General features: G+C 33.2%; 1 protein-coding gene across 1 annotated transcript in view; it reads right to left on the bottom strand.

The window, feature by feature from the left end:
• Positions 1-9,684: 9,684 nt before the first annotated feature.
• LOC134693064 (feeding circuit activating peptides-like) overlaps positions 9,685-13,172 on the bottom strand; it is a 28,696-nt gene continuing 25,208 nt past the window's right edge. The window contains exon 3 of the mRNA XM_063553768.1: positions 9,685-11,829. Coding sequence (XP_063409838.1) covers positions 10,348-11,829 — 1,482 coding nt within the window. The 3' untranslated portion in view covers positions 9,685-10,347. The remainder of the gene's footprint in view (positions 11,830-13,172) is intronic.

Raw genomic sequence — 13,172 nt, 5'->3', positions numbered from 1 at the left:
TAACCAGAATTGCGAATCGTTTAGATTTTGCCATCACAGTATAAAGACTGTAATGTTCGAGGAAGTTCAGCACAATCTTTATATTTATACCTTAAAAATAATCTCTTAATTTTTACATCTTCACATTTAAGAAACTGAATTACTATTGATGGCTATAAGTTACGTGGTCATTGTATACACATATTCTGTAGCCTTAATGTAACTCTATTGTAATCTATGACCCACTAGGACTCGCCTCTGAGATTCAGACCAAAAGTCTGTAATCAATTGTTTGTTTTTTATTGCTGTGTATATTAAAAAGAAGATGTGGTATTGAAACAACTCTTCGCCTTTGAAAAGACCAAACGAACAACTTCAAGTCAGCGTACGGCCTTCAACAATGAACAAAGCCCATACCGCATTGTCAGCTATAAAACACACTGAACTGACAAGTGAAAAACAAAGCATACGAGAAAACTAACGGACTAATTTATGCACAAAATAGTGAATAACAAATATATATAACTACTGAATTACACGCTCCTGGTTTTAGACAGGCACATACAGAATATGACGGGACTAAACATGTTAACGGGCACCCAATCAACCCCCTAACCGTACATTGACTGTCACGTAAACACTTTCAAAAATTGTATCCAATAAGAAATCGGACGTGTGTATCAGTTGTCTGCTTAGCCATATATGCATCTGTCGAGTTATTGTATTTTAAATTTTCAATGTGTTTTTAATTTGATAGATGCTTTTGTGTTCTCTTAAATTGTTTCTTTTAAAATTGTAACACGATGATGACTGTTGTACCCATATTTGGACTATTTTATTTATTTTGTCTGTTTAGATCACGCTTCATTGTAAATATAACGGAATTTGATGGGACTGTCGTACAAAGTGGGAGGTTTAGTGCTATAAAACCAGGTTTAATCCACCATTTTTTACATTTGAAAATGCATGTACCAAGTCAGGAATATGACAGTTTTTGTCCATTCGTTTTTTTTGTGTTTTGTCATTTGATTTTCCGATGTGATTAGGGACTTTCAGATTTGATTTTCCTCTGAGTTCAGTAATTTTGTGATTTTACTTATTGCTACCAATTTACACTTTCGTATACATAAGTATTTTTTTTACATGCACAAGATAACTCTAACAGTGTTACAACAATACAATGGTTATTATGGGTTGCTGTCTGCATGAAATGTTGGTAAAATATTTTTTTCTAACATGCATATTGGTTATAATCATACCAAAGTATAATTTAATAGATGCAAAACTTATTGACAAACGCAATATTGTGTCAACGAAGCGTACAGTACAAAAAGGTGTAATGACAACGAAGCGTACACAATATGAAAATAAAGACACTTTAAAACGTGTATTTTTCTTTTTCTAGACACAACATAAAGATACGATTTTAATAAGTTTGTTAATATTAAGTATGAAATTTTCAAAAATGTATGTTTACAAAGCTTTGAGGTACGAGAAACATTAATTTTTGAATGTGTAAAAATACCAAGCACGTTTTATCATTGATATCGTCGTGCGTTTTTTAATGTTTGTATATAAAGATGTCACATATATGAAAAACCTTTTAGTAACTAATGAGTATTATGGCAAAGAATATATTGGAGCAAAATATCCGAAGAAAAGATATTGGATTTTCTTAAAAAAGTATTATTTTTTTATTGTCAGAACTCAGTGTGACACGGCGTGTTCGATTCGAACGCGTCAACGTCCGGTTTCATCTGTATCGGGGTTATACAGGGTGATTATAATTAATATCTAAACTTACAGACTGAACTGTTGTTCCGTTTGAATGGTTTTACACTAGTCGTTTTGGGGTCCTTCATATCTTGTTGTTCCATGTAAGCATATCATCCGTGTTGAAGACCGTACTTGGACATTTAATGGTTTACTTTTACAAATTGTGACTTGAATGAAGAGTTGTCTCATTGGCACTCATACCACATCTTCCTATATCTATGTAAAATATCTTGCAAGACAAAATGGAAACTTCATCTAATAAAAAGTTAAATCACAAAAATACTGAACTCCAAGGAAAATTCAAAACAAAAAGTCCCTAATCAAAAGGCAAACATCAAAAGCTCATACGCTTCAAACGAACAGATAATAACTGTCATATTCCTGGCTTGGTACAGGCATTTTCTTAATAAATGAATATATATAAAAGAACTGAGATTTGTTTGTTACCTATTTGCTGGTGGAGATTTATGTCCCCGAGGGTATCACAAGCCCAGTAGTCAACACTTTTTGTACTTTTTGTGCTGACATGAAAGAGGGACGAAAGATACCAAAGGCACAGTCAAACTCATAAATCTAAATCAAACTGACAACGCCATGGCTAAAAATGAAAAAGACAAACAGAAAAAACAATAGTACACATGACACAACATAGAAAACTAAAGAATAAACAACACGAACCCCACTAAAAACTAGGGGTAATCTCAGGTGCTCCGGAAGGGTAAGCAGATCCTGCTCCACATGTGGCACTCGTCGTGTTGCTTATGTGATTACAAATCCGGTAAATAGTCTTACTCGGTAGGTCACATTCATGAAAGGGAAGGGATTGTAGTAACGACGTAAGGAACATATCTGATGTCATTTGTGAAACGGTTATTCCATAACGGTCAACCAACTCATGATGGCGTCCGTAAAATTTACAAAGGGATGATTTCAACTTCACGATTTAGAACTCTTGGTTTAATAGCTTCCTTGTGAGCAGCAACCCTCTATCAAGAAAATCATGATAGGAAATACAAGCACGGGAATATCGTATCAATTGGGAGATATATATCCCGTATGCAGGTGCTGCTGGAATGTTGCTTCTTAGAAAAGGAAAGTTCACAATTAGAAAGCTGAAATAATCTCTTTTGTCGTAAAGTTTTGTTTTCAACCGACCCTCATTGTCAATTTCTAGATGTAAGTCAAGATATGAAGCCGACTTAACTGTATCTGTAGTATCCTTTATCTTTAGTTCGATGGGATAGATGCGTTCGACATAGTCAACAAATTTTGAATTGTTTAGTGAAAGAACATCATCTATATAGCGGAAAGTAGAGTTAAAGGATATTGCTCCTCACCTTTCTTCCTAAGAAGTTCCTTCATGAAGTCAGCCTCAAAATAATAAGGAAACAAGTCGGCAAATAGAGGGGTACATTTTGTTCCCATTGGAATGCCGACAGTCTGTTCAAAAACACGTCATCCGAACGTAACAAATATGTTGTCAATTAAGAAATCAAGCATCTTGATAATATCAGTTTTAAGGATTTTATGTTTGAATCAGAGTGATTCTTTACAAAGTAGGATTTATCCCTCCCTTAGACAAGATACTTGTATCTACGTTGGCCATTCTTTTTTATGAAGCAAAGTAATACCAACTCTTTCAATTTGTCTTTTAGTTTGGAATGTGGAATACTTGTGTAAAGAACAGTCAAATGTTTTAATACTGTTACAAGAAGAAAGAGAGTTAGATTGTATGTACGCTAAAAGATCTTTGGAATTTTTAAGTATCCACATCTGATTCACGCCACAAATTTTTGAATTTTTGAAATACTAAGGCATAATAGATTTCCTTAGCTGTATTTGGCAAAACTTTCAACTTCGTACTCTATTTGGCCTTTTTAACTCTTTTGGATTCGAGCGTCTCTGATGAGTGTTTTGTAGACGAAACGCGCGTCTGGCTTAATACTAAATTTAGTCCTGGTATCTATGATGAATTTATTTGCCCGTTTGACTATGATAGATATTTGTCTTTTTGGTATTCATACCTCATGTCTTTATTTATATATTTCACAAAAAAAAATAATTGAGAAAGTTATAAAAGAGCAATCTTTAATTTCTTAACAATTATATCGCAGCAGTTTATAGAGTTTTAAAGGTATATGGAAAATATAAATTACCAGTTTGTTTTCATTTCGTTGACTGCTCTGTGTGGTTGAGATCACTTTGGCTTAGAGGATTTTTCTATCTTTTAAATTACTTAAAATTAATGTGGTTGACGACGGTAAAAGATAAACACAGCTGTTTCCAGTCAATATAAAGCAGTTTTATAACATTGTCCGTGTTAATTATAAGCTATAAAACATATTTAAGCCTGCATTTAGTTTGTTAGGATACATGGTGATTTCTCAAGGGAGAATTATATTGTTTAGAATAATGCTATAGAATAGAATAAATATTAACATAGCATTGCCGTTTACTATTTTGTATTATGTTTTGCCTGGAATACTACTACTGGTTAGGAGCCCGTGATATGAAAACTGAAGGTCAATGGGTATGGGAAAACATTGGCACACTTGTAACGTTTACTGATTGGTGGCCTGGAGAACCAAAAGTTGACGACGCCTCTATTGAAGACTGTTTAACATTATTTAGTTCGTTAAAAGATTCAAATGGCTAGATAATGACTACCAGAAGTTGCGGAGGTCCATCTGTTAAATTAAATTATCAAACTAATTGAAACTTTTAAAGTTGGGTTTAATGTGTTATTCTTGTTTTATAGTCGTTAGAAGCGTTTAGAATCAAATGTTCATTGTTGGACTGTACTACATTCGTATTATATTACAATCCTGATACCTTTGATAACTATTGTTAGTCAAATAAAACTTGGATAGAAAAAAGAGGGGCTAAAGATACCAGAGAGACATTCAAACTAAAATATCGAAAATAAACTGACAACACTATGGACAAACAGACAAATAATAGTACACAACATAGAAAACTTGAGACAAGTTAACACGAACCCTTTAAAAACCTGGAAGTAAGGGTACGCGGATCCTGCTCAATATACGGAACATTTCATTGACAACCAATGTAAATAACAGAGACTTTAGATACGTTGTAAAAACAAAACTGAAAACATGTCTAGATTCCGAGCTTTTACCAATTTATCGCCATGATCTTCCAAAGGTGGAAGAATCAAAATACAAAAGTCGAAGAGAATCAAACATCACAATGACATTCAAATACTAAAAACATACACACATCGTTCTCCCAAACATTAAATAGAAAACTAAAGACCGAGAAAGGCATATATCACAAAAATCAAGGCTGATATCAAGATAGGTTAGCGCACCATGCATTTTTTTATACTATGTCATGTTACTTATTTTAAGTTTGAATTCGGGGATGAGTTTAATTCATCATATTACTGGTAGACAAATATTACAAATTCAGATGCAATTTCATAATTTTTAATTACTTATACAAACACTTTCATCTTACATTGTAACATAGAAACTGAAATGCTTGCTTCCTTTTATTGTTCCTGAGAAGCTCTAGCACAGAGTCTGTATCATACGAATAAAAAAAAATCAAAAGAAGACGATAGCAATTAACATTGTTTGTTGAAATAGACCGCACTCTAACAAATGAGTGGTAATACAAAATCAAGCATCTTGATGATGCCAGCTTCAGAATGTTTTTTGTTTGTTTGATAGAGAATCAGAATCAACAAATAAATAATAAACGTTTTTATTTTATATTTAGCTTCATATAATATATGAATTATGTGATAAAAGTCCTAATGTACACAATAATTATTTACTCGTAATTGCTAAGGGGTCACAAGCATCAGCATTTATTGACCTTCTGCCTTTGTTTATCGTGATTGTAATGTCGGTAATATTGGTTTGCTAAATTATTGACATCCACCGAATACATATAAACCTAATAATTGAACAATAAAACTAAATAGCTGTCTTATTATTTTGTTTCTAATGTACATTTCCTCCGTCAGAAATCTTTAACAACACAGAATTGAAATTCTATTGTTTGACCGAACCGTCGGAAAAGTAAGTGTTTGGTTTTTACAATTAGCCTGCAGCTATAATTATGTAGACCCAACAACAGAAATCCCTATATCAAGTGTTCACTTAACAAAGTTGATGTCAGTGTGAACTTTTACTATCAATATTTTGAGCCTGAAGACCATATACTATATATACAAAAGAGACAGCCAACCGAATAAAGAGAAGAGCACTGCCCAAGGCCACCAATGGGTATTAAAAAAACTAAAAAGTCGCACATCTGGAGCGGGCTTCAACTGACCCCTCAAAAAAATTGTGTACTCGTTCAACGAAAATTAGTTTGTACGACTTTTTTGTTTATTGTATTGTTTTGTCATTTAAGAATCTTTAAAACTGTTTGAAACAGTGCTGTTCAATCGCCTTTAAAACAAACTTGTTTGTAAATTAACTCATCATAAATACCAGGACTAAATTTTGTATATACACCAGACGCGCGTTTCGTCTACAAAAGACTCATCAGTGACGCTCGAATCCAAAAAAGTTAAAAAAGCCAAATAAAGTACGAAGTTGAAGAGCATTGAGGACCAAAATTCCTAAAAAGTTTTGCCAAATCCAGCTAAGGTAATCTATGCCTGAGGTAGAAAAGCCTTAGTATGTCAAACATTCTAAGTTTTGTAAACATATAATTTATAAATATAAGCATATAAATGGTAAAAGCTTTTTCCTTAAAAGAATGAAATATGTAACAATGGTTAATATTAGTTATAAATGTATCTAAAAACAAAAGTAAAATCATGAAATACTGAAAATGTCAAGTAATCCGTTTGACCTCCATCCCATAGTTTATATTGTTAAATGACACTAAATGCTGTCACAGATTTGAAATAGACTTTTGTACAGAACATGTAATCATTTAGGAATTAAAGAATAAAAAAGAAAAGTCTTGTCTTTACAAGATGATGCTGTCGCCGAATTAACAAGGTTAAGACAAGCCAGACATCCATAAACATTGTTTAAGACAATAAGTAATTGTTTTCTGTCAGTGTAACACAGACTAAGAAATGCTTATTCCCAATTGTAATTCCTTCAGTGATTTGGTTGATAGCATACAAAAGTCAAAGATCAGCCATAAATATAGATAAAGCTTAAGGATACATGACATATTTTCACTTTTACTGTTTTCTTGCCTGCGCATGTTTTAATCGTGATTTAAAACACGATCAATATGTTTTTTTAGGAGATTTGGTATGCGTTCAAATGAGAATACTATTTTACAGAGTTTAAATGACGTAGATCTAATCGGTTACCACCCTACGGCATCAACCATTGAGCAAATCCCATTTTAAATAGTCAGGCTATAAATAGCACAGACTTGGATAAAAAAGGGAAAACTAACGAATTCTAAAATTTATAAATGATCGTTTGCTTCTTTGAAATATTTAAAATTAAATCATAAAGCACAGCTGATTAACATATATGCATGTTTCATTCCCTCCCAATTTTACGGATGATATTACGAGTTGTTTGACCGTTATGGAATATCCGTTTCACAGTTGATATCGGATATATGTTCCTTGTATCGTAACTACAATCGAGTTCTCTTTTCACCAATGTGATAAACCAAATAAGACTATTTACTTGGTTTGTATTAACACGACAATGCCACATGTGGAGCACCTGAGATCATCTCCAGTTGTTGTAGGAGTACGTGTTGCTTAGTCTTTAGTTATCTGTGTTGTGTGTTGTGTATTATAATTTTTCAGTTTGTCTTTTTCCTTTTTATAGACATGGTGTTGTCGGTTTATTTTCAATTTATGAGCTTGAATGTCCCTCTGGTATCTTTTGCCCTTCTTTTATCTGCTTTCAAATGATGTGTACCATCGTGTATGTTTGAAGTACTAAAGGTACATTACACATACTGTGTATACATAGTATATAACAAAAAAAATGAAAAAACCGGGAAGTTGGGAAGAAATAATTATCATGTTGGAGTCTTTAAAGCTGACAAAGCTGACGAATGCCGTGTTGTGATGTTAATTACCTACATCTCTACGTACATTTGGATAATTTATATCCGATGAATGTTTACATATTTCTATGACAACCTCAAGTTTCACCATTGTTGTGACAGAGTGTTACTGTGTTGCTTTGTTTTCTGTATACTATTGTATTCACAAAGGTTATCAGAATAAATTTAACATAAATGCCTCATTTGTAATCACAGCAAATTTATCAATTTTTATATAGAAACAGAATTTCCGTTTTTTCAAGAGCCAAACATTTGTAATATCCAATTGAGTTTATAGTTACTTGGTTTTTACTAGAAAAAAATATTGTAAGTATGGGGAAACAAATAAGACGTATTTAAGTGCCTTGTTTTTTATTTGCTGTACCATACAGTGATTGACTTCTACGGTATTTGGGTTTAGAAAGAAGTTGTCTCTAGGCAACTATACCACATCACCCCTTTTATATGTAATTTTATGAATAGCTCAAAATGAATTTGAGCATTTATGGTTTACCACTGATCCCTGATATAGTCATGTTAGGATGCAGCCCTGCATGTGAATTTTGCTTTGAATTTGATTAGGAATATCCTTAATACATTTATTAGTATCAAATGGAATATCAATTTTTCTATGCATTTTGGTCAATATTCCTAATGTGCCTCAAAAAAGGAACAAAGTTGTGTATAAACAAAAAATCTCTAAGTAGTGGTATTTAACATGTTTCAATGTTTGGCAAGTAACTGAGCTTAACTATTTGTGTTGATTGTAAAGTAGAGGCACATAGAACAAATGTGTAAAAACTATGGAGCTTTTAAATGTGTTCAATTTTAAAAATATTTCAAAGACCTTATTGTGTTAGCTTAGGGATTGTTTTACCACGAAAACCCGCATCAAGAAACGATTTTCGAGCTATGCTAATTTACGGAAAAAATAATCTCACTGCGAACCCCAAAAGTTTAACCACATATGTGAAAATGTCACAGCTTAGAAATGAGCTTTTTAGTCATAGATGAATGCTTTTTTTGATTAGTTGTTACATGTAGAGGCTTTAAACTAGCCGTCAGATACATTTGACTGCGAGTACTCTCAGATCTATTTCTAGTGTCTTTTTTTTTTGTCAGGATGTACAAGTACCCAGTCACGTCCACTTGTATTTTTGTCCATCTGATGAGTTAAGCCTTTTTCAACTGATTTTTATAGTTCATTCTTATGTTGTACTGTTATACCACTGTCCCAGGTTATGGGGGGGGGGGGGGGGGGGGCTTGGGATCCTACTAATATGTTTAACCCCGCTACATTACGTTTGTATGTGCCCGTCCCAATTCAGGAGCCTGTTATTCAGTGGTTGTCGTTTGTTTATGTGTTAAATATTTGTTTTTCGTTCATTTTTTTAATCTAAATAAGGCCGTTAGTTTTCTTCTTTGAATTGTTTTACACCATTATTTCGAGGCCTTTATAACTGACTGTTCGGTATGGGCTTTGCTCACTGTTGAAGGTCGTACGGTGACCTTCAACAGTTAAATTCTGTATCATTTTGGTCTCTTGTAGACGGTTGTCTTATTGGCAGTCATACCACATCTTCATTTTTATAGCATACAAATTTTACAATAGGTTACGGTATGGAATGAGATACAGGAAAAAACGTTACCATAACTGCCTACGGAAAATCAATTTAAGATATTGACCCATACACGATATACTAAGGATGTAATGTGTGTTCTTCTTTTGACCTATCTGATCTCGTGGTTGAGCAGGTTTGTCCAACATTTATGTTAAAAGTACTACAATACTTATATACATTTGCAAAAATTGTGTGTTTTTTTTTAAATATAATTATTATTTTTCAAGAAAAGAAACAGGGGCATGTGGCGAAATGTTTATTAAGACTAAAACAAAACAAAACATAGGACGACGCATTTTTATTGTCTCATTTACTTGATCAAAAATAGTAAACAATATGGCAATGTAAAAGTATATCTGTAAATAAAATCCTCAAGACAATAACAAAATATCATAAACAAGTTATGTTCTGTCTGTACATGTGTTCCTATACATATATAATAATTTAATTGGGATGAACATTTTTTAATTTAAGTCCAACACGTCCCCTCCCGTATTGCATACTTAAACACTTACAATATTTTTTGAATATTACACCTTTAATAAATCTTAGGTCACAAACATGGAGGTGAGTGTTTCATACAGACAGTTGTGAAAGGTTTTATTAGAGCCAAATATATCTGTCTGTGCTTTATTTATATTTTTACTATCTATTTTTACTTTGTATCTTTATATATTTTATTTATTCCAAATTATCATATTATGCTTTAAGCCGTTCTAAAATTTATTTGTAGTGACCGAAATAATTCGTTGTTAATTCAAAGCCTATATGGTCTACATATATATAACGGCTTCCTTCATTATCACATTTCTCCAACATAATCATAGATTTTAATCCAAAACAACTTTTTAGATTAAACATAGTTGTATCACAGTCTTTTTATCAACATTATACTGCTAAAACAAAAACACCGATGATGTGTTATGAATGTATTGTGTATGCATATAAATTATCTTGTTTAAATTTCAAGCGAATCTTTCTTGACAAATCCTCGCATTCCCCCTCTCTGTATTGAGTCAAAACTTTTTTTGTTAAATGACGAAAGGCGACCATGGTTTATTGAATCGAACTTTCTTTTTGCAAAGCTACTTAAACCATATCCGTTATGTATAGAATCGAAATGTCGCTTTGCAAAACTAGTAAATCCTGCTCCTCTAGATATTCCGTCGAAGGGCCGTTTAACAAAACTGTTTAAACCAGACCCACGAGATATAGGATCAAACCGTCGTTTTGAAAAGCTACTAAAACCGTGACCAATTCTATCAAATCGTCGTTTGTCCATATCTCTTTTAACAAACCCGTTCATTCTGCCGCCTGAAATTGAATCAAAATGGCGTTTTTCCATATCTTCGTCGTCCTTCTTTACAAATCCGCTCATTCCCCCTCCACTGATTGAATCGAATCGTCGTTTATCTGCATCCTTTTTGACAAACCCACTCATACCACCTCCACTGATTGAATCGAATCGTCGTTTTTCTGCGTCTTTTTTCACAAATCCGCTCATTCCACCTCCACTGATTGAATCAAATCGACGCTTGTCTACGTCATCATCTTTTTTCACAAACCCACTCATACCACCTCCACTGATTGAATCGAATCGTCGTTTTTCTGTGTCCTTTTTAACAAATCCGCTCATTCCACCTCCGCTGATAGAATCAAATCGGCGCTTGTCTGTGTCCTTTTTAACAAATCCACTCATTCCGCCTCCGCTGATTGAATCAAATCGTCGCTTGTCTGTGTCCTTTTTAACAAATCCACTCATTCCGCCTCTGCTGATTGAATCAAATCGGCGCTTGTCTGTATCCTTTTTCACAAATCCACTCATTCCACCTCCGCTTATTGAATCAAATCTTCTTTTATCCATGTCCTTTTTAACAAATCCACTCATACCACCTCCGCTTATAGAATCGAATCGCCGTTTTTCCACATCATCGTCGTCCTTTTTTACAAATCCGCTCATGCCTCCTCCGCTTATAGAATCGAATCGCCGTTTTTCCATATCCTCGTCGTCCTTTTTAACGAAGCCACTCATGCCTCCCCCGCTTATAGAATCAAATCGTCGTTTTTCCATATCCTCATTGTCCTTTTTAACAAAGCCGCTCATGCCACCACCGCTTATAGAATCAAACCGACGTTTTTGTAAGTTGTTGTCTTTTTTCACGAATCCACTCATTCTACCTCCGCCTATAGAATCAAATTTTCGCTTTATAAATCCACTTAACCCAGCCGATCCTATACGATCAAATCCACGTTTCGTTTCACCATCATTCTCATCATCTTTCTTTACAAAGCTAGAGAATCCACCGGCATTCCCTATCGAGTCAAATCGTCTTTTCACAAAACCTGACATTCCATGTCTACCGATTGAGTCAAATTTTCTTTTTTCTTCCACAATTTCATCCGTTCTTTTGTCTGTGTCTCGTCTTATTCTATTTGATTCCTAAAATATAGCAAATATATAATTGTATTTATGAATGAAGAGTTACTTAAATTCCATATACAATGTAATGTCCTATGCAGGCCAATTTAGTAAAATATCATGTACCTAGATGCGTGTCTCCGGCAATTGGTATTTAGCGTAAATGATGTGAACTCATCATTCACCTCAAAAATCATAATACAACATAGGTATATTTTGTCTATAAAAAAAGTAATCTGTATATTATATGATAACTCGCAATCGGTTCACTATATCGATAACTCGGAATAGGTTCACAATATCGATAATTCGCAGTCGGTTCTCTATATCGATAAAGCAAAATCGATATTATTCATCGATTATGCGCAACAACTTCTACACAGCAGGTAGAGTATTTCAACGGTGCATTAACGTATATGGTTGAAAACTAACTTCATCATTTCCTGACATTGCCAAAATCATAAATCATGAAATAGCATGATATAGATACTAACAAACACACATTAGGTTCTGATAGATAACGGAATATTATTAAAAAATATCAGAGAGATTCATCTACATTTCAAGCATTGGTCATAAATTTTGTATAAACGATGCCAAAATATAACAAGTCAAAGAAAGAAATTTGATTCCAAAACAAAACAAAATATCAAAAGATATCTATATGGGTAAAAATCCTTTAAAAAATAGCAACACACGTACACACGAGATGTTTGGATTATTGTTAAAGGCCGTATGCACTGCAAATGTTTACATCCTAGTCTTTTTGTCTTTGGTGGATTAAGTTGTTGTTGGAAACCTACCACGTATCCGTTATATATATATGTGAGGTATATGCTAATGTAAGGAAACAAATTGAACCAATAAATCTCAGAATTACTTTTAGAGGTCAACAAAATATAAAATTGTTAATTATCGTCTATAAAACACACTTAAACAGATTTCTACTTTAAATAAATTACAGTAATTTTATAAAACATAATTTAAATGAACATCAGATAAATAAGGCAATCATTTCAAAACAGAAAATATGTATCATAAAAGCAATGCAGGCATAATATTTTGAAGACATGGCTTTACATTTATAATCGGCAACCTTTGATAGCTAACAATGCGGTATGAGCTTGGTTCATTGTTGAATGCCGTATTTTGATCTATATATTTTATATTATGTGTCATGTGGTCTTTCGTAACTAGTTGTCTCCTTTGAATCATACCGAGTTTTATTGTGTATTTATCATCGAAAGTAAGCTCATTTTGAGAATAATCGCCAACCCTCTTTTTAATCAGTTTGAAGGTCGTCTTGTATATTAATTATTCTCTAATCCTATCAAGTAACAGGTGAAAAGACATTTTGTAAACAA

This window comes from Mytilus trossulus, chromosome 12 (assembly GCF_036588685.1).
Source record: "Mytilus trossulus isolate FHL-02 chromosome 12, PNRI_Mtr1.1.1.hap1, whole genome shotgun sequence".
NCBI lineage: Eukaryota > Metazoa > Mollusca > Bivalvia > Mytilida > Mytilidae > Mytilus > Mytilus trossulus.
The sequence above is the reverse complement of the archived record's forward strand: the minus strand, read 5'-3'. Positions and strand labels throughout refer to the sequence as shown.